The sequence below is a fragment of the Rhinoraja longicauda genome, chromosome 35 (assembly GCF_053455715.1).
Source record: "Rhinoraja longicauda isolate Sanriku21f chromosome 35, sRhiLon1.1, whole genome shotgun sequence".
In the NCBI taxonomy this organism is placed as follows: Eukaryota; Metazoa; Chordata; class Chondrichthyes; order Rajiformes; family Arhynchobatidae; genus Rhinoraja; species Rhinoraja longicauda.
In genome coordinates this window covers 21,956,763-21,983,182 of record NC_135987.1, presented here as the reverse complement: position 1 = coordinate 21,983,182, position 26,420 = coordinate 21,956,763, and the positions used below count along the sequence as shown (strand labels likewise).

The 26,420-nt window shown below is 47.6% G+C and overlaps 1 protein-coding gene across 1 annotated transcript; it reads right to left on the bottom strand.

Annotated features, from left to right (window-relative positions):
- Positions 1-24,490, bottom strand: tmem72 (transmembrane protein 72). The gene is made up of 5 exons (XM_078428574.1): positions 24,421-24,490; positions 5,153-5,219; positions 4,983-5,054; positions 1,372-1,520; positions 1-434 (listed from the first exon to the last, which is right to left on the bottom strand). Exons 1-5 carry the CDS (start codon positions 24,488-24,490, stop codon positions 1-3), a joined length of 792 nt encoding a protein of 263 aa, XP_078284700.1.
- Positions 24,491-26,420: the final 1,930 nt, after the last annotated feature.

Below are 26,420 nucleotides of genomic sequence, written 5' to 3'. Positions count from 1 at the left end.
TCACTTGGAAATGATCAGTACTTTATCAGATGTGGTCTCATCTGGACCTGGTGCTGGCTCTTCCAGATCCCCAGCCTCAGACAGCATCATTTTAATAACACCTTCCTCACACAAGGGGCCTGTGCTGTCTGTGGTTGCAGTGGGAGTTCTGGCAGTGTTGGCCTGAGAGGTCCTTGCAGGTTCACTGGCTGGAGGTCTTTCTGTGTTGAGTTTGAAGATATTCCGCACGTGGTTTATCAGAGAGAATCTCTTCTTTGCGGCGTGCTGTTGGAAGCTGTACATCTGCTCCCTCTGGCCGGCCTCTGAGACAGCCACCGCCGTCACGTACGCCTGTGAACACCGCGCCCGAACAGAACCCTCCGCAACCTTCCTTTGAAATGTTTTCCTCAGGTTAAGCACAAAGTATGCTAGACCGCTCACTATCAACAGGGAACCTGCAATGAGATGGGAATCACACATTTACAGTACGTTCCTTGTGCCGAAACCATTCATCCCATGGGTGCTGTTAATGTTGCCTTCTCGTAAATAATAACAAGCGCGCAGTTCTGGTCACCCCAGTACAGGAAAGATGTGCAGTCTTTGGTGAGGGGGTTTACAGAATGCTGGTAGACACAAATGCTGGAGTAACTCAGTGGGTCAGGCAGCATCTCGGGAGAGAAGGAATGGGTGACGTTTCGGGTCGAGACCCTTCTTCAGACGTTCAGATCCTTTACAGAACGCTGCCTTATTGAAACATATAAGATAATTAGGGGATTGGACACATTAGAGGCAGATAACATGTTCCCAATGTTGGGGGAGTCCAGAACAAGGGGCCACAGTTTGAGAATAAGGGGTAGGCCATTTAGAACGGAGATGAGGAAGAACTTTTTCAGTCAGAGGGTGGTGAAGGTGTGGAATTCTCTGCCTCAGAAGGCAGTGGAGGCCAGTTCGTTGGATGCTTTCAAGAGAGAGCTGGATAGAGCTCTTAAGGATAGCGGAGTGAGGGGGTATGGGGAGAAGGCAGGAACGGGGTACTGATTGATAGTGATCAGCCATGATCGCATTGAATGGCGGTGCTGGCTCGAAGGGCTGAATGGCCTACTCCTGCACCTATTGTCTATTGTCTATTGTCTATTGCCTGGATTAGAGGGTTCAGCTACAGGGAGAGAGAGGTTGGACACACTTGGAATGTTTTCTCTGAAACATCAGAGGCTGAGGGGAGACCTGGTAGAAGTATATAAAATGATGAGAGGTATAGATAGGGTAGACAGTCAGAACCTTTGTGCCAGGGTGGTGGTGCCAGGCCTTGTTGTGGTGTAGCGGAACCAACCTGCTGGGACCAGAGGAGCAAAAGTCCCAACACATTGATACCACATCAAGTCATCTCCTCACCTGGAATCGTGGCCTGCCAGATGAGAACTGGATGCAAGAAGCAAGGCACCGACAGAAAGATGAATGTCAGGAACTTCTGGAATCCATTGGGCCTGAGGGCTTTCTTCCAGAGAGTCCACACCTTGCTGTTTGTTTTCAGGTAGACAGAGCTGCAGAAGCAAAAGCAGTACTTTGAATTTAATAAAAGACACAAGGTGCTGGAGTAACTCAGCGGGTCAGGCAGCATCTCTGGAGAACATGGATAGGTGACGTTTCACAGAGTGCTGGAGTAACTCAGAGGGTCAGGCAGCATCTGTGGAGAACTTGGATAGGTGACGTTTCACAGAGTGCTGGAGTAACTCAGCGGGTCAGGCAGCATCTCTGGAGAACATGGATAGGTGACGTTTCACAGAGTGCTGGAGTAACTCAGAGGGTCAGGCAGCATCTCTGGAGAACATGCATGGATGACATTTTGGGTCACAATCCTTAAATTTATTGGTTGTAAAGGAGGGAGGTCGAGAAATCCATCCATGTTCTTGTCTGAGAAAGGGTCCCGAGCCGAAACATTGCCTGTCTACTCCTTCCCCAGATGCTGCCTGACGTGCTGTTCCTCCAAACCTTTGCGTTTTCCTTAAGATTCCTGCATCTGCAGTTCCTTGTGATTATACTCCATTTCCCTGCTGGACTTTAACACACTTTCATATTTTACCATGAAGGGTTTTCACTTTGAAATGTGTTATATCCTGGGACAACTAGTTTACACATAGGTTTAAGGTGAGAGGGGAAATATTTCATGGGAACATTTTTACAGAGGGTGATGGGTATATGAAACGAGCTGCCAGAGGAGGCAGTTGAGACAGGTACTTGGATAGGAAAGGTTTTGAGGGATATGTGCCAAACAGGGGCTGGTTAGACCAGTGCAGATGGGGCATCTTGGTCGATGTGGGCAAGTTGAGTCTATGGGCACATGACTCTACTACAAACATAGAACAGACCAGCACAGGAACAGGCCCTTCGGCCCACAATGTCTGTGCTGAACATGATGCCAAGACCAACACTTATCTACCTGCCCACAGCCCATGTCCTCCAGTCCCCACACACACACGTGCCTATCCAAACGTCTTCTAAATGCCGCTAATGTATCTGCTTCAACCGCCACCCCTGGCAACAGGTTCCAGGCACACTACACTCTGTGTAAAACTCCTGCCCCGCAAATATTAAATATTAAATGTTGGACAGTCCACCCTCTCTCTGATTCTAATAATCTTAAATAACTGCCAAACAAGCTCAACTTCAGCTGTCCTTCAGAAGTGAACCCCATCTCTGAAGAAAGATCTCGACCCTAAACGTCACCCATTTCTTCTCTCCAGAGATGCTGCCTGTCCCGCTGAGTTACTCCGGCACTCTATGAAACGTCACCTATCCATGTTCTCCAGAGATGCTGCCTGTCCCGCTGAGTTACTCCGGCACTCTATGAAACGTCACCTATCCATGTTCTCCACAGATGCTGCCTGTCCCGCTGAGTTACTCCAGCTTTTTGTGCTATCTTCGGTTTAAACCCATCCTCTTATCCCTTGTCTGACCTTTCTGTCATGGGCCTCCCCCAGTGCCATAGTGAGGCCCACCGGAAATTGGAGGAACAGCACCTCATATTTCGCTTGGGCAGCTTGCAGCCCAGCGGTATGAACATTGACTTCTCCAACTTTAGATAGTTCCTCTGTCCCTCTCTTCCCTTCCCCCTTCCCAGTTCTCCCTCTATCTTCCTGTCTCCACCTATATCCTTCCTTTGTCCCGCCCCCCTGACATCAGTCTGAAGAAGGGTCTCGACCCAAAACGTCACCCATTCCTTCTCTCCTGAGATGCTGCCTGACCTGCTGAGTTACTCCAGCATTTTGTGAAATAAATACCTTCAATTTGTACCAGCATCTGCAGTTATTGTCTTATCCTTCGTTGTGTGTGAACAAACTGCCAACTGGGCTTTCCGCAGTGAATACTCTCCACGGTGGGAGGCAGCAGATGTGGACTGTGCAGATGTGTTGGGAATGCCCGGGATGGCAGTGACCCCACTGGGGAATGCCTGGGATGGCAGTGACCCCACTGGGGAATGCCCGGGATTGCAGTGACCCCACTGGGGAATGCCCGGGATGGCAGTGACCCCACTGGGGCATGTGTGCCAGTGCTCACTGACGATCTATCAGCTTGGAGTTCAACTTATCAGTTGTATATTTTGGGAATTATTGATCGTAGACAGATTAGCAAGGGTGCCAACACTGGCATGTTGTTGGGACAAAGGTAAATAAATCAGTGACCATGGGAAATGTCCAGATGGAGTGAAGGGCAAGGGCTTGAGTTTGCTAAACGCTGCTTGTGGTCAGAGTCAGAGAGCTGTACAGCAGCTGTAACATGAGCATGAAAGCAAATGTAAACTTGGTCAAGATTGATATTCAGACTGGATACCTTCAGGTTCCCTGGGTGTAAGGTCGATCAAAGCCGGTATACGTTTGTATCTGGGGGCTCTTACAAAGTGCCAGCAGAGTGGTGCAGGCTGAAGGGGCGAGGGGAGATGGCAGAGGGACCTCTGTCGGCAACTGTTTGACTCAGACCAGGAGGTGGTCTGTATCTGGAATAAGCTGCCGGAGGGATACAGGCCCTGCAGCCCAGCGTGTCATGTTCAGAAGTGATAGGAGCAGAATTAGGCCATTCGGCCCATCAAAAGTCTACTCCGCCATTCAATCATGGCTGATCTATTTTTCCCTCTCAACCCCATTCTCCTGCCTTCACCCCATAACCCCTGACACCCATACTAATCAAGAATCTGTCAATCTCCTCCTTAAAAATCTCCATTGATTTGGCCTCCACAGCCTTCTGTGGCAATGAGTTCCACAGATTCACCACCCTTTGACTAAAGAAATTCCTCCTCATCAGCTTTCTAACAGTACCTCCTTTTATTCTGAGGTTATGCCCTCTGGTCCAAGACCCTCCCACTTGTCCATGCCAACTGTGACATGCTGAGCTAGGCCCATTTGGCCCTTAACCCTCTAAATCTTTCCCATCTATATACGTTCAAATGTCTTTGAAACATCCTCTTGTACATTGTCCTCTGGCAGCTCGCTCCTCGAGTGGAACACTTGCCCCCCGAGATGCCTCTGCCATCTCCCCTCGCCCCTGACCCACACCCTCTGTTGACACTTTGCCAGATCCCCCTGATGCAGAAGTGAACAAGCTTCGACCGGCCTTCCCCCAGGACACCCGGAGATATCCGGTAGCAAGATCATTTTTGACATATTTTCCGTTCTCATCTTACAGTGAAAGCATGCTGCTGTGGACACTGAAGTCAAACGTTGTTAACTCGTATTGCTGGGTGATGCAGATTACTTCTGACGAAGAGTGACTGGGCAGTCAGGAGTAGACCCAACCCAAGATCCCATCAGCAGCAGCTCAACCACATATACTGTACTGTTACACAGATTTAACCCAGCACCTGCAGTTCTTTCCTACACATATCTACTGTACACAGCTCCATAATGGGCAGGTGTGATCACTGCCGATGTTAGTGTCTGTTGCCCAGGCCTCCAGGGACCAGGGACCACTGGGACTGATGCAGTCTCTGAAATAACTATTTTTCTACTTACGGGCAGCAATGAACAAGCACAACGTCAATAAAATACGGGCCCTCCAGAAGGGTAAGTACCACTGCTGCAAACCTGAACAGAAAAGGAAATGTTCACCTTTCAATCTCTCATGTGCAATCAATATACATTCTAAAGGCCTTGCAGTCATGCACATTCACTAATATACTCACAGCAAGTAAGCAGCGAGCTTTGTGAACTGTGCTTCCACTGCAGTGAGGATGCCAACTCCAAGGAGAACTAGGTGTTAAAAGGACAGAAGGCACAACATTAATTACAATTTATTGTTAGTTAAAATTGTTATTTCTCCCCCTAGACTAAACTCAACTCAAGTTCTGTACAGATCACAGACACAAAGTGCTGGAGTAACTCCATGGGCCAGGCAGCATCTGTGGAGGAAAAGGATGGGCGATGTTTTGGGTCAGAACCCTTCTTCAGCCGACCCATCTTTGTACGGATCAACCAAGTCCACCTTCAGTCAAAGATTCGCCACCAAAATGTGGCCATCTTTTCTCAGGGTCAGGATCGGGGTCACTCTGACTTTGAACCTTGACCCAAAGCCGGGATGTATCTGAGTCCATCCATGGCCTTTTACAGGACAGATCGTAAGAGAGGGGCAGGAAGCAAAGGCCCTGACTGGAGGAACAGTGCCATGTTCCGCTTGGATAGCTTACATCCCAACGATATCAACACTGAATTCTCCAATTTAAGTAACACACCCCTTCCCTCTCCACCCTGGCCCACACCCATTCCTCCCAATATCACTTCCCTTACCCACCTCCCCCCTTTCCACACCACCCCCACCCCCACCCCCACCCCCACCCCCACCCCCACCCCCACCCCCACCCCCACCCCCACCCCCAACCCCAACCCCACCCCCACACCCACCCCCACCCCCACACCCACCCCCACCCCCACCCCCACCCCCACCCCCACCCCCACCCCCACCCCCACCCCCACCCCCACCCCCACCCCCACCCCCACCCCCACCCCCACCCCCACACCCACCCCCACCCCCACCCCACCCCCACCCCCACACCCACCCCCACCCCCACCCCCACCCCCACCCCCACCCCCACCCCCAACCCCACCCCCACCCCCACCCCACCCCCACCCCCACCCCCACCCCCACCCCCACCCCCACACCCACCCCCACCCCCACCCCCACACCCACCCCCACCTCCCAATGTCAAACAGGTTGCCACGTCTACACTAGTCCCACCTGCTCACATGTGGCCCATATCCTTCTCAATCTTTCCAATCCATGTATCTGTCCAAGTGTCTTTTAAATGTTGTTACACAATGCTTCACACATTAATAGAAAAACATAGAAACATAGAAAATAGGTGCAGGACGAGGCCATTTGCCCCTTCGAGCCAGCACCGCCATTCATTATGATCATGGCTGAGGAAAAACTTTTTCAGTCAGAGTTGTGAATCTGTGGAATTCTCTGCCTCAGAGGGCAGTGGAGGCCAACTCTCTGAATGCATTCAAGAGAGAGCTAGTTAGAGCTCTTAAGGATAGCGGAGTCAGGGGGTATGGGGAGAAGGCAGGAACGGGGTACTGATTGAGAATGATCACATTGAATGGCGGTGCTGGCTCGAAGGGCCGAATGGCCTCCTCCTGCGCCTATTGTCTATTATCTATCCACAATCAGTAACCTGTGCCTGCCTTCTCCCCATATCCCTTAATTCCGCTAGCCCCTAGAGCTCTATCTAACCCTCTTTTAAATCCATCCAGTGAATTGGCCTCCACTGCTCTCTATGGCAGAGAATTCCACAAATTCACAACTTTCTGGGTGAAAACGTTTTTTTTCTCGCCTCAGTTTTAAGTGGCCTCCTGTCTGCCAGTTAATGATGCAGCTCCGTCCACCACTAGATGGCAACGTGAGACCAGGGAAACATCTCCAAACCCCTCTGTGAGTTGTCCAGACCGGACAGTTTGAGAAGAAGCCAAACTGTCTGCCTTGTCCAGATGCAATAACTCCACCATCAGACTTTGCAACAGCAGGGTGCTTTCTTACAGAAAACTTGGCTTCCATTCGCTCCTCCCACACAGTCCTCTGTTAGAATTTATTTTATGCATTTCTCCCCATATTGATTATTCTAGGCCGCAACAATTGGTTTTGTTTATTATTATAGTCACAGGCACCGTGATACTGTAAACAAGGTTCTTTAGCTGTGGTCCAGTCATATTGTACCTCACATGAGTACAAGCAAGTCACACACAAGCACAACAGAAATAGCAAAGGGAAATACACTAGAGAGCAGAATCTAATGTTACAGTGTTACAATGTTACAGTGTTACAGTGTTACAATATTACAGCGTTACAGTGTTACAGTGTTACAGCGTTACAGTGTTACAGCGTTACAGTGTTACAGTGTTACAGTGTTACAGTGTTACAGCGTTACAGCGTTACAGTGTTACAGTGTTACAGTGTTACAATGTTACAATGTTACAGCGTTACAGTGTTACAGCGTTACAGTGTTACAATGTTACAGTGTTACAGTGTTACAATGTTACAGCATTACAGTGTTACAGTGTTACAGTGTTACAGTGTTACAGTGTTACAGTGTTACAGTGTTACAGCGTTATAGTGTTACAGTGTTACAGCGTTACAGTGTTACAGTGTTACAGTGTTACAGTGTTACAGTGTTACAGTGTTACAGTGTTACAGTGTTACAGCGTTATAGTGTTACAGTGTTACAGCGTTACAGTGTTACAGTGTTACAGTGTTACAGCGTTATAGTGTTACAATGTTACAGCATTACAGTGTTACAGTGTTACAGTGTTACAGTGTTACAGCGTTATAGTGTTACAGTGTTACAGCGTTACAGTGTTACAGTGTTACAGTGTTACAGTGTTACAGTGTTACAGCGTTATAGTGTTACAGTGTTACAGCGTTACAGTGTTACAATGTTACAGCATTACAGTGTTACAGTGTTACAGTGTTACAGTGTTACAGTGTTACAGTGTTACAGTGTTACAGTGTCACAGTGTTACAGTGTTACAGTGTTAGTGTTACAGTGTTAGTGTTACAGTGTTACAGTGTTACAGCGTTACAGCGTTACAGTGTTACAGTGTTACAGTGTTACAGTGTTAGTGTTACAGTGTTAGTGTTACAGTGTTACAGTGTTACAGCGTTACAGCGTTACAGTGTTACAATGTTACAGCATTACAGTGTTACAGTGTTACAGTGTTACAGTGTTACAGTGTTACAGTGTTACAGTGTCACAGTGTTACAGTGTCACAGTGTTACAGTGTTACAGTGTTACAGTGTTACAGTGTTACAGTGTTACAGTGTCACAGTGTTACAGTGTTAGTGTTACAGTGTTAGTGTTACAGTGTTACAGTGTTAGTGTTACAGTGTTAGTGTTACAGTGTTACAGTGTTACAGCGTTACAGCGTTACAGTGTTACAGCGTTACAGCATTACAGCGTTACAGTGTTACAGTGTTACAGCGTTACAGTGTTACAGCGTTATAGTGTTACAGTGTTACAGTGTCACAGCGTTACAGTGTTACAGCGTTACAGTGTTACAGCGTTATAGTGTTACAGTGTTACAGTGTTACAGCGTTACAGCGTTACAGTGTTACAGCGTTACAGCGTTACAGCGTTACAGTGTTACAGCGTTACAGTGTTACAGTGTTACAGCGTTATAGTGTTACAGTGTTACAGTGTCACAGTGTTATAGTGTTACAGCTACAGAGAAAGTGCAGATAACAAAAGGTGCAAGGTTCGCAATGAAGTAGGTTGGAAGTCGGGACTGGACTGGATAGCACGCAACAAAAGCTTTTCACTGTACCTCAGTACACGTGTCAATAAACTGAACTGAACTGAACTAGTGTATGAAAAGATCTTTCAGTGGTCTGATAACATTGGAGCAATAGCTGTTCCTGAATTTGGTGGATCATGCTTTCAAGATTTAGTATAATGGACCAAATATGGAACAGACAGGATGGGCCAAAGGGCCACTGCTTGAGCTATTATATTCTATGTTCAATTCAAACCCAGCAACATGAAGGAATGTCTTAAATTATGATTCAATAGTTTAGAAAATATCAGAGATCAGGATGTGGAGCTCAGCTACTCACTGGGTGACGTGGTAACGCAGTACGAAGCCGAATCATCCTTTTATAGATTAACTGATGTTCACAGGTTGGATTGTGCATGTACGTACGAATGTGTGTGTGTGTGTGAGTGTGTGTGTGTGTGTGAGTGTGTGTGTGTGTGTGTGTGTGAGTGTGTGTGCGTGCGTGTGTGTGTGTGTGTGTGTGTGAGTGTGTGTGAGTGTGTGTGAGTGTGTGTGAGTGTGTGTGAGTGTGTGTGTGTGAGTGTGTGTGTGTGAGTGTGTGCGTGTGAGTGTGTGTGTGTGCGAATGTGTGTGTGTGTGAGTGTGTGTGTGTGTGAGTGTGTGCGTGTGAGTGTGTGTGCGTGTGTGTGTGTGTGAGTGTGTGTGTGTGTGAGTGTGTGTGTGTGTGAGTGTGTGTGTGTGTGAGTGCGTGTACGTACGAATGTGTGTGCGTGCTTGTGTGTGTGTGTGATAGAGAGAGAACACGTTTGTGTGTGTAAGATTGTGTGTGTGTGAGTGTGTGTGCATGCGTGTGTTTGTATGCCTGTATCTGTTATGTGAGTGCATCCGTGTGTTTGTGCATGTGCGTGTGCATGTTTTAAGCACCTTTTGGTATATGGTTACCCTCAATTATATATAGTTTGTTTTATGGAGAGCTCTGTCTATAGTGGGTCCCAGAATAAGTTGGAACAGAAACCAGATCAGTCCTGTGCATCAAATCCATCTGGACTTCAAGGATCGCATTTTACTGTCAAATTGCAGTGAGCATTGTAATTAAGTAAATTATAGACAATAGACTATTATTTTAAATGAATGAAGTTATTGTTTAACGAAAGTGCAGGGCTTTGTGGGGCAAGAACACACTCAGGGCCAATGCACATAAATCAGTTAAAAATTGTGTTAAAACCCCATGAACTATTTATTTTATCGTTCTCAGTATAAAACAAGCAATGGCATGTCAACAGGAAGTAATGATATAACACGACGAATCGTTACAATCTTGGCTTGAATGTATAGTATTTCTATCTTTTAATTTTTTTTACAACTGAAGTAGATTTTGAAACAACTGGGACAAATGTTGTGGCATTTTTGTGTAATTTTCCCTGAGTGCGGACGGGAATGAATATCTTTGCACAACCATGCGAGCTGCTACCAGCACACATCCCACAGTGCTGGTGTGATACACATAGTCTGACACACTCTGCTTATGGGGACCACATCCCCCTATGAGTACTCTGTACATTTCCCACTCGTTGCGTCGGTGGCCAGTCAGATATTGTGCTCTGCTCTTCCACACGTCATTGTGAGAGGCATTCCTGAAGATGAGATGTTGATTTGGGTTCACAAAAGATAACAATTCATTGGGAAGAATTGAAGAGTGATTTACAAGGCCACAGGCTCCCAGAGATATTTTATCTGCCTTTCCTCCCACCCTTCTTTCTCCCCAGAGATGCTGCCTGTCCCGCTGAGTTACTCCAGCATTTTGTGTCTACCTTTGATTTAAACCAGCGTCTGCAGTTCTTTCTGACACATCTCCTCCCACCCTGTTTTTTGCACAGATTCCTCGATTCCCTCGGTGGTATCTGCTCCAATGATGAGACTTTCCACATGTCATCCAGTTTCCTGTGCAGCGTAGTTGGAGGGAGTCTCGACCACACGCCATCTGCTTCACGTGGATGAAGCAGGAACACAATACCCCTGATCCTCACCTCCCATCCCAACAACCTCACCTTTCAGCATTCCCAACACCATTCCCTTCCCACCTCCCTGGATACATTGCTCTTCCAATTCCATCCACCTTCACACCCCTACTCATGGCACCTACCCTTGGACCAGAGGAGATGGGGTAGTGACCCATTTGCACTCTTGCAGAGCAGCGTACTGCTCTCAATACTCACTGTGCTTTCCTCTCCAGCAGATAGCCCCAATACAGATGGGTCACCACTGTGCTGAGCCTGCTAGTCAGCAGAGGTTTACGAGGATGATGCCAGGAATAACTGGGTTAACGTCTGATGAGTGTTTGTCGGCACTAGGCTTGTACTGACTGAAGTTGAGAAGGATGAGGGGGGACCTCATTGAAACTTACCAAATAATGAAAGGCCTGGATAGAGTGGATGTGGAGAGGATGTTTCTATTAGTAGGAGAGTCTAGGACCAGAGGCCACAGCCACAGAATTAAAGGATGTACCTTTAGGAAAGAGATGAGGAGGAATTTCTTTAGTCAGAGGGTGGTGAATCTGAGGAATTCATTGCCACAGACGGCTGTGGAGGTCAAGTCAGGGTTTTTTAAGGTGGAGATTGACAGATTCTTGATTAGTACGGGTGTCAGAGATTACGGGGAAAAGGCAGGAGAATCGGGTTAAGAGGGAGAGATGGATCAGCCAATATTGAATGGCAGTGACTCCATGGGCCGGTCTGGAGAAAACTCACATGGTTACAGAGAGAACTCTGTACAGACAGCACCCGTAGTCAGGATCAAACCTTGGTCTGTCGTGCTGTAAGGCAGCAACTCTACCGCTGAGCCACTGTGATAACTAATACTCATGGATACGCATGAGTAGATATGGATTTTAACATACAATAAATAAAAATGCAATAAATTAATAACCACAATATTATTGCAAAAAAAAAACAACTCCTTAGTGCAACCAAAAGCAGTCTGTAGTTCACAGTTGAGGTTAGGGTTGTATTCAAGAGCCTGCTGGTTGCTGGGAAAGAGTTATTCCTGAACCTGGTTGTCGTGGTTTGGATCTGGGCCAAACGTGGCAAATGAGTAATTAAAAGCAACTGCAGATGCTGGTTTATAGAAAAGACAGACACAACATTCTGGAGCAACTCAGTGGGCCAGGCAGCATCTCTGGAGAAAATAGATTGGTGACGTTTATAGACAATAGACAATAGGTGCAGGAGGAGGCCATTCGGCTCTTCGAGCCAGCACCGCCATTCAATGTGATCATGGCTGATCATTCTCAATCAGTACCCCGTTCCTGCCTTCTCCCCATACCCCCTGGCTCCGCTATCCTTAAGAGCTCTATCTAGCTCTCTCTTGAATGCATTCAGAGAATTCGCCTCCACTGCCTTCTGAGGCAGAGAATTCCACAGATTCACAACTCTCTGACTGAAAAGGTTTTTCCTCATCTCAGTTCTAAATGGCCTACCCCTTATTCTTAAACTGTGGCCCATTGTTCTGGACTCCCCCAACATTGGGAACATGTTTCCTGCCTCTAACGTGTCCAACCCCTTAATAATCTTATACGTTTCGATAAGATCTCCTCTCATAGAAACATAGAAACATAAAAAATAGGTGCAGGAGTAGGCCATTCGGCCCTTCAAGCCTGCACCGCCATTCAATATGATCATGGCTGATCATCCAGCTCAGTATCCTGCCTTCTCTCCATACCCCCTGATCCCTTTAGCAAAAAGGGCCACATCTAACTCCCTCTTAAATATAGCCAATGAACTGGCCTCAACTACCTTCTGTGGCAGAGAATTCCACAGACTCACCACTCTCTGTGTGAAGAAATGTTTTCTCATCTCGGTCCTAAAAGACTTCCTCCTTATCCTTAAGCTGTGACCCTTGGTTCTGGACTCCCCCAACATCGGGAACAATCTTCCCGCATCTAGCCTCTCCAACCCCTTAAGAATTTTATATGTTTCTATAAGATCCCCCCTCAGTCTTCTAAATTCCAGCGAGTACAAGCCCAGTCTATCCAGTCTTTCCTCATATGTAAGTCCCGCCATCCCAGGGATTAATCTGGTGAACCTTCTCTGTACTCCCTCTAAGGCAAGAACGTCTTTCCTCAGGTTAGGAGACCAAAACTGCACACAATACTCCAGGTGCGGCCTCACCAAGGCCCTGTACAACTGCAGCAGAACCTCCCTGCTCCTAAACTCAAATCCTCTTGCTATGAATGCCAACATACCATTCGCTTTCTTCACTGCCTGCTGCACCTGCATGCTTGCTTTCAATGACTGGTGCACCATGACACCCAGGTCACGTTGCATCTCCCCTTCTCCCAATTGGTCACCATTCAGGTAATACTCTGCTTTCCTGTTCTTGCCGCCAAAGTGGATAACCTCACATTTATCCACATTATATTGCATCTGCCATGCATTTGCCCACTCGCCTAATCTATCCAAGTCACTCTGCAGCCTCCTAGCATCCTCCTCGCAGCTAACACTCTCATCCTTCTAAATTCAGTGTATACAAGCCTAGTCGCTCCAGTCTTTCAACATATGACAGTCCCGCCATTCCGGGAATTAACCTAGTAAACCTACGCTGCACGCCCTCAATAGCAAGAATATCCTTCCTCAAATTTGGGGACCAAAACTGCACACAGTACTCCAGGTGCGGTCTCACTAGGGCCCTGTACAACTGCAGAAGGACCTCTTTCCTCCTACAACTGCAGAAGGACCTCTTTGCTCTTTGTCAGGACCCTTTTTCAGACTAATGAGGGCAAATGAGACAAGCTTGGAGGGCAGATCATGGTCGGTGAGTTGGGGAGAAGGGCCTGTTTCCGTGCTTTGTGGGTCATTTGCAGAAATTGGGGTTAAAATGGAGTTAATTGGGGAACGTTGGTCGGCATGGGCAAGCTGGGCCGAAGGGCCTGTTTCCGTGCTGTACGTGTTGCTTCTAGGACTCTATGGCTATTTCTCTGCCACCTCCTGTCTCCGTTTGTAGACTGCACCTGCCCAGCAGAGGGCAGTGCCGAGCAGCACCCAGCATGGATGGTTCCCCTGGATTGGGGCAAAGTAACTAGCCAAGTTCTTCAACTAAGACTTTAAAGAACAAGTCCCTGGGTGTACTGTGCTGACTGGAACTGCTCGCCCACTGCACCTCGTTGTACACCACCCTCCTTCCCCTGTTTCATTCCAGTTTCCAAAATATGTTTACTGTAAATGAAGCAGAAATCCTTAAGTGAAATTGAGCCCCTCTCCAGAGGTGCCAGTGTTTGTTCTGTCAGTCTATGGATTTAATATAAACTGGCTCGCTCTGGAGAAACAAAATGAAACGAATGAGTAGAATTCCAAATATGTGTAAGATGAACTGAAATAAAAACAGAAAGTGCAGGAAACACACAGCAGGTCAGGCAGCATCTGTGGAGAGAGGTTAATGTTATAGGTCGTTGGGCTTTCATCGGAGGCTCACTGATTCCCAAGATGTTTTCCTGCTGTAAGTCAGTCGCTGGTGAGAGCATGGTTGGTGTGGAGAGATCTAAAGCTGGAATCAGTCAGGGAGCTTGGATAACAAGCACAGCATTCTGAACGTACTCACTGGGGAAGGACTGGATGTACCAAACCCCATGGACCCCGCTCCTCATGGATGGAGATGTCAATGACACACACTCAGGTAAATGTAGGCAGAGAGTGCCAACGTTACCGCCCTATTGCGGCACGGTGGCGCAGTGATAGAGTTGCTGCCTCACAGCGCCAGAGACCCGGGTTCCATCCTGACCATGGGTTTGTACATTCTCCCTGTGACCTGCGTGGGTTTTCTCTGAGTGCTCCCGTTTCCTCCCACACTCCAAGGACGTGTGGGTTTGTAGGTTAATTGGCTTCTGTAAATTGTTCCTAATGTGTAGGACAGGACTAGTGTACGGGGATCAATGGCTGTTGTGGACTTGGTGGGCCAGAGGGCCTGTTTCCACACAGTATCTCTAAACTAAACTAAACTAAACTAAACTAAACTAAACTAAACTAACCTAAACGACTCCTTTCCCTCACACCTCCATCGTATTTGACGTGAGGCTCTCTCATATTCCCACAGATTTCAGGTGCGGTTTTCCATGGAGACGTACAGAGAGTATTTGTTTGTTGTCTCTGTGCTGCCCTCATTCCCAGTGTAAACTCTCCTGTCTCCGTCTGCAAGGACCCAATTCTTCCCTGGCTCGTCTTTCCCAGGAGCTCCAGCGGTCAAGTCAAGAGTCCAAAGTCAAGAGAGTTTAATTGACAAAAGTGTCGACAACGGAACAATGCCATTCTTACTGGCAGCAGCTGACAGGCCAGGAAAAGCACCATACTATCGATAACACAATAAACAGAACATATCTAATGAACAGTCTGTCTGGAGGTTGTTACAAGTTCCAGGCCAATAATTGTCTTGGGTTTTCCTCCTCATCTCCCCTACAGTCACGGCTGCCGTCAGATCACCAGTTGCCTAAACCTCCAAATATTTATCTTCCAAATATATATCCAGCTCTATTTTGGGTCACTTTTCTCATTTCCACTTTTGAACTCTTCCACGATGAACTCTAACGCATGGAGCACAAAAGTCTAAACCATCACCACTTGCTCCATCTAAAGCTCACTGTCCATGTCAGTGATGGTGATTCTCTGCCCCTCTAGTTGGCTTCCAACCTGGCATCATTGTTATCCTCCGCAGTGCCACTGCGTTGAACTCCAGGGGTTAGTTGGGAACTTTGATTTCTCTTGCTTTCTGCTGAATCTCAGCTCAGCTGAGGATGATTAGAACTCCTCAGTGTTGTTAGACGGTCCCAGTGGGGTAAGTGTGTGGGAAACATGGTGCTTGTGCTTTGTTTCTGTCTTGGTGCAAACTGAAGCAATGTCACATCTGCTCATGGTTCTGACCCTTGGCACAGTGACGCACAAAGTGGAGAGTTGTAGATGCTGCCTAGCCCATCACAGACCACACTCCCCACCAATGACTCCTACACCAAGCATAGAGTTGTAGATGTAGGCCAGTCCATCACAGACCACACTCCCCACCATTGGCTCCATCTACACTGTACATAGAGTAGGCCAGTCCATCACACAGAGAGACTCCCCACCAATGACTCCATCTACACTATGCATTGAGTTGGAGATGCCGCCCAGTCCATCACACAGAGAGACTCCTCACCAATGACAATAGACAATAGACAATAGACAATAGACAATAGACAATAGGTGCAGGAGTAGGCCATTCAGCCCTTCGAGCCAGCACCGCCATTCAATGCGATCATGGCTGATCACTCTCAATTAGTACCCCGTTCCTGCCTTCTCCCCATACCCCCTCACTCCGCTATCCTTAAGAGCTCTATCCAGCTCTCTCTTGAAAGCATCCAACGAACTGGCCTCCACTGCCTTCTGAGGCAGAGAATTCCACACCTTCACCACCCTCTGACTGAAAAAGTTCTTCCTCATTGATGGGCATCTTGGTTGGCATGGATGAGGAGGGCCTGTTTCCTTGCTGTGTGACTCTATGAGTTATGAGTTTCTATTTTCAGCCTCTGTGTCATTTAATGGCCCTCCCCTGATTCCTGTCCCCAGCAATGTCTCCTGAACCTGCAGCCAGGTTCCCATTAATAAATGCCTCAGTCTCTGCACACCCATGGGTCTCACTGTGTTGGAGAGAGCCCAGTGTTGCCTAGTGCAGTGTGCTGACGGACATATGTCTTGTGTGGTGCACCCCAGTAGATGGGGCCTGGACCCAGGTCGGCACTGATTTAATTGTAGTGATGACAGGATTCTGGCATCGTCTGGTTATACAACTGGAGAGCATTTTGTTATTTTGGCTGAAGGCTTGTTCTCTGGTTGTAGGCTGTTACTCGAGAGAGAGATAGGACTGGCATGGAGTGACTAATGTGTGGCCCATGCCATTAGCCCTGCAACCTTACATGTCTGCTGGGCTTGCAACGGCAAATTCAAGCTCGGCAGGTTTGTCCTCAGTTAGGGATGGCCCCTCATTCAGCCGAGATTTAAAATCTACCAAAAATACAGTCGATTGTTGCTTAAAATCTTCACCCATCTAATGACAGAAGTGTTTTCCTGACCTAACTAATGGAATTGTTTCCATTTTGATTTGTAAACTTTTTCCGGACAGATAGAACATAGAACAGTACAGTATAAGAACAGGCCCTTCGGCCTGAACTCTGTAGAAGGGAATGCAGATGCTGGTTTACATCAAAGATAGACACAAAATGCTGGAGTAACTCAGCGGGACAGGCAGCATCTCTGAAGAGAAGGAATGGGTGATGTTTTGGGTCGAGATCATTCTTCTGACTGGATCTATCTATCCATTGGCCCATGATGTTTGTGCCCATCATGATGCAAAGTTAAACTAATCTCATCTGCCCACACATGATCCATATTCTTGTTTGTCTGTGCACTCATCCAAACACCTCACGATTGTCACCATCATTACTGCCTTCACCACCATTGCCCTCAGTGTGTTCCAGACCGTTACTGCCTCCACCAACACTGCCCACAGTGTGTTCCAGACCGTTACTGCCTCCACCAACACAGCCCGCAGTGTGTTCCAGACCGTTACTGCCTCCACCAACACTGCCCACAGTGTGTTCCAGGCACCCACTACCCATATCATCAGCAAACTTGGGTATAAGGTCATAAGTTCATGTGATAGGAGCAGAATCAGGCCATTCGGCCAATCAAGTCATCAATGCCATTCAATCATGGCTGATTCCACACAGAGGGTGGTGGGTGTACGGAATGAGCTGCCAGAGGGGGTAGTTGAGGCTGGGACTATCCCGAAACTGTTAGACAAGTACATGGATAGGACAGGTTTGGAGGGATGTGGACCAAGCGCAGGCAGGTGGGACTAGTGTAGCTGGGACATGTTGGCTGGTGAGGGCAAGTTGGGCCGAAGGGCCTGTTTCCACACTGTATCACTCTATGACTCTATGACTCTATCCATCTCTCCCTCCTAACCACATTCTCCCATAACCCCTGACACCCGCACTAATCAAAAATCTATATCCCTGCCTTAACAATATCCACTGACTTGACCACAACCTTCTGTGGCAAAGATACATAACATGTAGCCCCCTCATCAATTCCTGCTATTGAGGGCGTGCAGCGTAGGTTTACTAGGTTAATTCCCGGAATGGCGGGACTGTCATATGTTGAAAGATTGGAGCGACTAGGTTTGTATACACTGGAATTTAGAGGAGATCTTATCGAAATGTATAAGATTATTAAGGGGTTGGACACGTTAGAGGCAGGAAACATGTTCCCAATGTTGGGGGAGTCCAGAACAAGGGGCCACAGTTTAAGAATAAGGGGTAGGCCATTTAGAACGGAGATGAGGAAAAACATTTTCAGTCAGAGAGTTGTGAATCTGTGGAATTCTCTGCCTCAGAAGGCAGTGGAGGCCAATTCTCTGAATGCATTCAAGAGAGAGCTAGATAGAGCTCTTAAGGATAGCAGAGTCAGGGGGTATGGGGAGAAGGCAGGAACGGGGTACTGATCAGCCATGATCACATTGAATGGCGGTGCTGGCTCGAAGGGCCGAATGGCCTCCTCCTGCACCTATTGTCTATTGTCTAGATTATAAGCAGCTGGTTCCCAGCACTGATCTGTGCCACACTCCCTGCTCCCCAAACTAAGCCCATCCTTTATTCCTACTGCATTTCCTATCCATAAAATGGTCCTCAATCATAGATCATAGAACTGTACAGCACAGGAACAGGCCCTTCGGCCCACAATGTCCATGCCCAACATGATGATCTGCCCAGCCTGCAAGTGATCCATACCCCTCCAATCCCTGCACAAACCTGTCAAATCTCTATGTACGTTGCAGACTGGGGATAATTTGATGCACTATTGACTGCTGTTCCTAATAATCCTTTGAACCACCTTCAATTCTGTTCCTTGGTGCACGTGACAATAAACTAAGCTAAACGGAATTCACTTAAAAAAAAAAAAGTTATATACTTAGTAGAAAAATGTATGTCCCCATGAACACAAAGAATACATCTCCAATGTGTAGACATTACCCATCTAACTGCAAGGCCAGTCAAGAGTTAAAGAGTGACAAACTAATTTGTGTAGCACGTGAGACATCTTACTCCACTACGTTTAGCATGAAAGGTAATGGCTCACCTGATTCATGGATTGCAACCACAGTGAGAAATTAAACTGATATCATAAACTCAAAGGGCAAAGGTGACGAGCAATTCAAACATTATTTAGAACCAAAGATTAGATTGGAATCTTTCAGTGATCACGGAATTCATAAGTTTATGTGATAGGAGCAGAATTAGACCATTTGGCCCCCTCCTAACCCCATTCCCCTTCCTTCTCCCCATAACCCTTGACAACCGCACTAATCAAGAATATATCTATCTCTGCCTTACAAATATCCATTGACTTCACCTCCACAGCCTTCTGTGGCAATGAATTCCACAAATACACCACCCTCTGACTAAAGAAATTCCTCCTCATCTCCTTCCTAAAGGAACGTCTTTTAACTCTGAGGCTGTGACCTCTGGTCCTAGACTCTCCCACTAGTGGAAACACCCTCTCCACACCCACTCTATCCAGGCCTTTCATTATTCAGTAGGTGCTTCTGTAAAAATAAAATGTCCTATTTCTAATCCTGAGGGGGGAGATTGGTTTCTCCGATAGAGGACTTTTTCTGAGACTAGCTGAGAATCAACTGCATTGAGACGGTGTCTGATCCAATAACATTCACAATAAACCTGCTGACAGTGACAGGTCAGAGGTGCAATTTCCGTTTCACTTTTTCCACGGAGTTTGTAATGGGATGTTGGATGTTGGGAATGAGCTGAGGGATTCCAATCTAACACAAAAGCAAAGCATTGCGGAATCCGGAAATCTGATATAAAAACAGTGAATACAGGGAATACTCGGTAAATCAAGCAACATGTGGAATAGAGAGACAGTTCGTGTTTCAGCTCCATGAATAACGTCAACTTTTTACATTACTTTCTGAGTTTATTTGTGTTTGACAAATCCTCCAATGAACCTGCCTTTATGCCCTGCAGTGAGTATCTGACCAGCAACAGGGGTACAAACGGAGGGAAGCACACCTGGGATGCCAGGTATCGCTGTTGAGCCCTCTGGAGGTGTCGTGGGCCTATCAACGAAACAACAAGGAAGGAGGGTGCCCACCTGTTGACCCCAATGACGTCTTTACCCCGACCCTCACACAAGAGATTAAGAAGGTGCCGATTACAGTCGGGATTGTAATACCAAGTCCTATAAGCTCAACTGCAAACTCCGTCGGCATGTTAAGCTGTCGGACTCTATTTTTGGCTTTGGTGATTTCTCTGGAATCTCATCTCACTGAATCCTTGCATCTGTGATGAATTAATTTTGGCTTCACCATCAATGGGTCGAATTCAGTTACTGTTTCCCTGTGTCACAGGAGGACACACAATCTTCCCCCAATTCCAACATAGAACATAGGACCAGGGGAGGGCATTGCCTCCTCCGACGGGCAGTAAGATGCTGCTGAGCTGAGGTTGATGTGAGCTTCGCGTCCACAACCTCCACCGGGCTGGCCTTCCATCTGCTTCAGCCTCGGCAGAGATAATCATTCAGCCCTGGGATCAAGAATTCCAAAGATTCACAGGCCTCTGACAGGAAGAAACTTCTCCTCAAGTCATCTTCAATTGGCAATGCCATACTCTAACGCATTGCCCCCCCCGTTCTGACTTCCCCATGCAAGGGGAACATTGCCTCAGCCTCTCCCTGCCACCTGCCACCGTCCCGTATTGCAATAAGATCATTGCTCATTCACCTAAACGTCCATGTCGGAGTAACTCAGCGGGGCAGGCAGCTTCACTGTAGAGAAGGAATGGGTGACGTTTTGGGTCGAGACCCTTCTTCAGACAGTGAATCAGGGGAGAGGGAGACTAGAGATATGGAAGGGTAAGGTGTGAAAGTGACAGATCAAATCAGACGATGATCCTTTACTAAATCCTTCCCTGTTTCACTGACTGGTTGCGTCAAAGCAACCGTTGGACAACTTGAACGACAAGGCAGACTGCAGAGAATGGTGGACACTGCCCAGTCCATCACTGGTACTAACCTCCCCACCATCGATGGGATCTACAGGAGGTGCATCATCAAGGACCCACACCACCAGAACAGCGGTAGAGTTGCTGCCTTACAGCGAATGCAGCGCCAGAGACCCGGGTTCAATACCGACTACAGGTGCTGTCTGTACGGAGTTTGTACGTTCTACCTGTGACCGTGTGGGTTTTCTCCGAGATCTTCGGTTTCCTCCCACACTTCAAAGACCTACAGGTTTGTTGGCTAATTGGCTTGGTAAATGTAAATTGTCCCTAGTGCGTGTAGGATAGTGTTAGTGTGCGGGGATCGCTGGTCGGTGCAGACTCGATGGCTGAAAGGCCTGTTTCCGTGCTGTATCTCTAAACTAAACTAAACTAAACCACCCTGGCCACACTCTCATCTCGCTGCTACCATCGGGAAGAAGGTACAGGAGCCTGAAAACCGTGACCTCCAGGTTCAAGAATAGCTTCTTCCCAGCAACCATCAGGCTCTTGAACGCTGCACAACACTGACCTCAGCTATGAACTTATCTGGACTGTGTTTGGTTGCAGTACAAACTTTGGTTTGTTTTTGTACTAGCATTGTGGTTAGTAATTTATTGAATGTTTGTTTCATAAATATTATCTCTGTGCTGTATTTACAGGCCTGTTATGCTGCTGCAAGTAAGAATTTCCATGTCCCGTTGTTGGTATATTTGACATTTAAACACTCGCGACTCTCTTGTCTGGGAACCACTCCTCCCTTCAGCCTCTGCCTCGATGCTGTGGCCTCTGCACTCTCTCCTCATTCAACTCGTTCACTGCAACTCTGGAAGTCTCTACACTTTGGCTTTGCTTCCACAGCCTCCGCTCCTCTCCCCCCCCCCCTTCCCCCTTCCCTTTGACCTGTGACATTCTCTCACTCTCTCAGATTGGAATTCAGGAGCTGAAGCTGAAATAAACTGCCGTGCAATGTTGAAGACACAGCAAGCCAACCATCTTCTGAATGAGTTTCCAACGTCAGATGACACATGTCCAAAACACACACGTCCAACAGCAACCTCCCCTCCCCCTCAGCCTCGGGCAAGAACTTCACCCACCCCCCCTCCCTCCCCGTCCCCCCCCTCCCTCCCCGTCCCCCCCTGTCCCTCCCCATCCCCCTCCTGTCCCCCCCCACCCCCTGTCCCTCCCCATCCCCCCCCCACCCCCCTGTCCCTCCCCATCCCCCCCCCCCACCCCCCTGTTGCCACTCAGATTCCTGTTAAATCTTTCCCCTCTCACCTCTATGTCCTCTAGTTTTTGATTCCCCTACTCTGGGTAAATGACTCTGTGCAATCACCCTGTCTATTCCCCTCATGATCTTATACACACTCTAGAAGATCACCCCTCATCCTCCTACACTGCCCAACCTCTCCCCAAAGCTCAGGCCCTCCAGTCCTGGTAATATCCTCATGAATCTGTTCTGCACTCCCCCCCAGTTGAACTCATTGCTGACTATTTGCTTTTCTCACCACTTGCCTGGATGCTAGTTCCTTGGTGCATTCTAATACAGCACGATTTTCAATCAGAATGATGTGATTTCCTTGTGTGGCTTCGATGCCCGGCCAAACATTAGATCAACTATTGAGCATTTGCAGTGAATGTCTGCTTGTGTTTCCCAAAGATCTCACTCAGGAGAGTCTAAAACACTTGAACAATCCGCTAATATTCTTTACTGTGCAGAAAGTTCACCTCAGTTTCCTTGTTGATAAAGCAAAGGCAGATTGGCAGTACTAATGAATAACATTTTAGTTAAATATCATCAATATAAATCACTTATTTGGAACAGTTTGGTTATCTAACACACAGAGCATCTCCACTTTAGTAGGATGGTTGGAAAAGCAAATCAACAATGAAATAGAGCAAGTCCACATACTGGAGATACGAGCAACTGGAGATACTGGACTCTTGAGCAAAACACAAATTGCTGCAAACTAACAGAGCTTTAAACCACAGGGGAGTCTCGGGATACGAGGAGAGAGTGGAACAGTAGTGTTGGCTCAGATTCCCCACCACTGACTTCATGCTGTCTTGGAAAAGCAGCCAACATCATCAAAGACCTGGCCCATCCGCCCATTCCTTCTTCTCGCTGCTTTCAATCGGCAGAAGGTATAATAGCTCAGAAACGCGCACCACCAGACCCAGGAACAGCTTCTTCCCCTCCGTTATCAGGCTTCTGAACGGTTCTTCCATACCTAGGGTACTGTCCCATTCACCTCGATCCCATTGCTGACGTTGGACTTTGTCTCTGGAACTAACGAGCTACAATGAATGCAGGAAGGAACTGCAGAATCTGGTTTAAACCGAAGATAGACACAAAAAGCTGGAGTAACTCAGCGGGACAGACAGCGTCTCTGGAGAGAAGGAATGGGTGACGTTTTGGGGTGTGTCGTGTCTGAAGAAGGGTCTTGACCTGAAACGTCACCCATTCCTTCTCTCCAGAGACGCTGCCTGTCCCGTTGAGTTACTCCAGCACTTTGTCTATCTTCGCTCCGATACTGAGAACTACATTCTGCACTCTGTATCTTTCACTTGGTTGTACCTATTGTATTAAGATTGGCTTGATTATATTTATGTCTAGTTTTATCTGGTTTGATTGGATACCATAAAAATCAAAGCTTTTCACTGTTCCTTTGGTACACGTGACAATAATAAACCTGAACCGTGATTGATCAATGAATGGCAGAGCCCGCACAAGAGATTGAACGATCTACTCCTGCCTCTTATGTTCTTATGTTTTTCAATGCAGTTGGGACTCTGAACTCATCAGTACTGTGGGACCACCTTCACCACAAGTACCTGAGCAGTGCAAGTAAATGGCTTAGCCCCACCTTCTCAGGAACACCTTGCAATGGACGCTGAATACCTTTCCTGCATTGCCCAAATCCTGAAATATGTGTGCTGATTAAAAAGTGAAAGTGGAAAGAGGGTTGTCTGTTTACAAGGGTTTCATTGACCATGGTTTCCTTACAGTTTCTTTACCAGAGGACAAAGGTTCAAGGTGAAGGGGAAAAGATTTAATAGGAATCTGGGGGGTAACTTTTTCACACAGAGGGTGTATGGAACAAGCAGCCAGAGGATGTAGCTGAGAAGGGACTATCCCAACATTTAAGAAACAGTTAGACAGGTACATGGATAGGACAGGTTTGGAGGGGTATGGACCAAATGCTGGCAGGTGGGACTAGTGCAGATGGGACATGTTGGCCAGTGTGGGCGAGTTGGGCTGAAGGGCCTGTTTCCGCACTGTATCACTCTATAGGAAAGAACTGCTAGAGGAGGTAGTTGAGGCAGGTAGACTAACAACATTTGAAAGAAACTTGAACAGGTGCATGGACAGGAAAAGTTTAGAAGGACATTGGTCAAACATGGGCAGGTGGGACTGGCTTAGATGGGGCATTTTGGTTGACATGGACCAGTTGGGCTGAAGGGGCTGTTTCCATGCTGTGTGACACCATGACCCATTGGTGCAGTGTTGCCTGTGGACTGTGGTGCTGGCTCGAGGGGCCGAATGGCCTACTCCTGCACCTATTGTCTATTGTCTATTGTCTATTGACAGGTGTGATCTACCACACTTACCTGCTGCAGTAATGATGCCAAGGATCCGACAGGTACGGTCCAACAAGTCCCACACTCTTGCCGTGGCCATTCCGATCAAGGTGCCACCAATCAGTGCCAGCACCTCAGAAGCAAAGGGCAAGTGCTAGTGCCCGGCCATCTCCAGGTGGGTGGAGCAGAGTGTCGTCACCAGGTAGGTACAGTCTCGTTCACCTGTGAAGGCAGATGCTGAGTTAAAGCTCAAGCTGGGACAGTGCCACTGCCTCTACCTCTCCAAGCTCTCCCTGTGTTTTGGAAACAACTGCTGAGGTTTCTACCCGTCAGACAGTGGACCTCTCCACTCCCGACCGGTCTGTGCTGAACCACCTTGCCCCAAGGTTACAGTGACTGCACGTTACTGTTTGTTTTCTACTAAAATCTATTTGTTTAATCATTACCCATAAACAATGCGAAGGATCAGTGAATGGCATCCTGTGGTACAACTCCACCCTCACACACTCTGGCCAACCCAGAACTAACGTCCCACAGCAGTCGTCCACCAAGTTTCAAAGATTAAGGTCCTGGGTCAGGATTAGAAGTGTTTACGCTGAGAACAATCCCCCTGCTTGTTCCCTTCGACTTCATGTTGAAAGAATTAACATCAAAAGCAGAATCCATTTGCAATCTGTTCATCTGAATTCGGCTTAAGGTGACTGTAAACCTTTCCCGTATTTTTCTCACTGGTCTTCCACTGCCAGTTTGTGAAAGTCGTGATGCATTGATCACTTTGCATGCTGGGCAGATACATGTGTACGTTCTCTCCATCTACATGGTCTATACGTGCTTGCTTGTCGGATGGGATAGCTGGAGGGAGAGATTGTGGGGCAGGATATTCAGAAACAATATGCAGAGAAGAAGTGAAGGAAAATAACTGCAGATGCTGGTTCAAATCGAAGGTATCACATAATGCTGGCGGGTCAGGCAGCATCTCAGGAGAGAAGGGTCGAGACCCCTCTTCAGACTGAAGAAGGGTCTCGACCCGAACATCACCCATTCCTTCTCTCCTGAGATGCTGCCTGACCCGCTGAGTTATTCCAGCATTTTGTGATACCTGCAGAGAAAAAGTGATACCACAAACAAGACCATGTATTGGAGTCTTGGCAAAGGAGGAGAAACAAACCAGTGTGGGAACACAACAGGCCTGAGCAGCATCTGTAGAGACCATGTGTCCAGCATAATATCACGGCCATCTCTTATCTGCCTGCACATAACCTGTATCCCTTCATTCCCTGCATATCCTTGTGCCCACCCAAACGTCTCTTACACACCAGTATGGTATCTGTCTCCACTACTGTCCCCAGCAGAGCAAGCCAGCAATCACTACCCTCCATGTCAAAATGTTGTCCTGCACATGTTCATAAGTGATAGGAGAAGAATTAGGCCATTCAGCCCATCAAGTCTACTTTGCCATTGAATCATGGCTGATCTATCTTTCCCTCTTAACCCCATTCTCCTGCCTTCTCCCCATGACCCCTGACACCCGCACTAATCAAAACTTGATTCTTTAAGCTTCTCCTTTAAACTTTGCCCCTCTCGCCTTAGAGCTCTGCGCTCTAGTATTTGACCTGGTACAAGAGTGCAATCAAGTGACCAAAGACACAGCCCCAGGTGATCGTGGTTGCAGAGGTTTGGGTCAGTGTAGCCATTGGCCCTGTGGTTTGGGCTTGGCCATGGGAGGAAGCCTTGGCTCTATGCTGCCATCCAGCAGTGTTTGCGGAGGGCAGGGTATGTTACAGTGCTAGCACCGTGACGGGTCAGATCCAGTCCCCAGTCTGGGTGCAGTGGGGTAGTGAAGGCCAGCACAACCAAACTCAAAGTTGTCATAGAGTCATAGAGTGATACAGTGTGAAACAGGCCCTTCCACCCAACCTGCCCACACTGCCCAACATGTCCCAGCTACACTAGTCACACCGGCCTGCGTTTGGTCCATATCCCTCCAAACCTGTCCTATCCAAGTACCTGTCTAACTGTTTCAGCCTCAA

What these genes read in the sequence shown, in the direction of transcription:
- tmem72 (XM_078428574.1), bottom strand. Translation starts at nt 24,490, where the DNA reads ATGGCCACGGCAAGAGTGTGGGACTTGTTGGACCGTACCTGTCGGATC. An exon ending in GTGCTTGTTCATTGCTGCCC is followed by an intron (nt 1,521 to 4,982) that starts GTAAGTAGAAAA and finishes TTGCTTCTGCAG; the next exon opens with CTCTGTCTACCTGAAAACAA. An exon ending in CTGGCAGGCCACGATTCCAG is followed by an intron (nt 435 to 1,371) that starts GTGAGGAGATGA and finishes ATCTCATTGCAG; the next exon opens with GTTCCCTGTTGATAGTGAGC.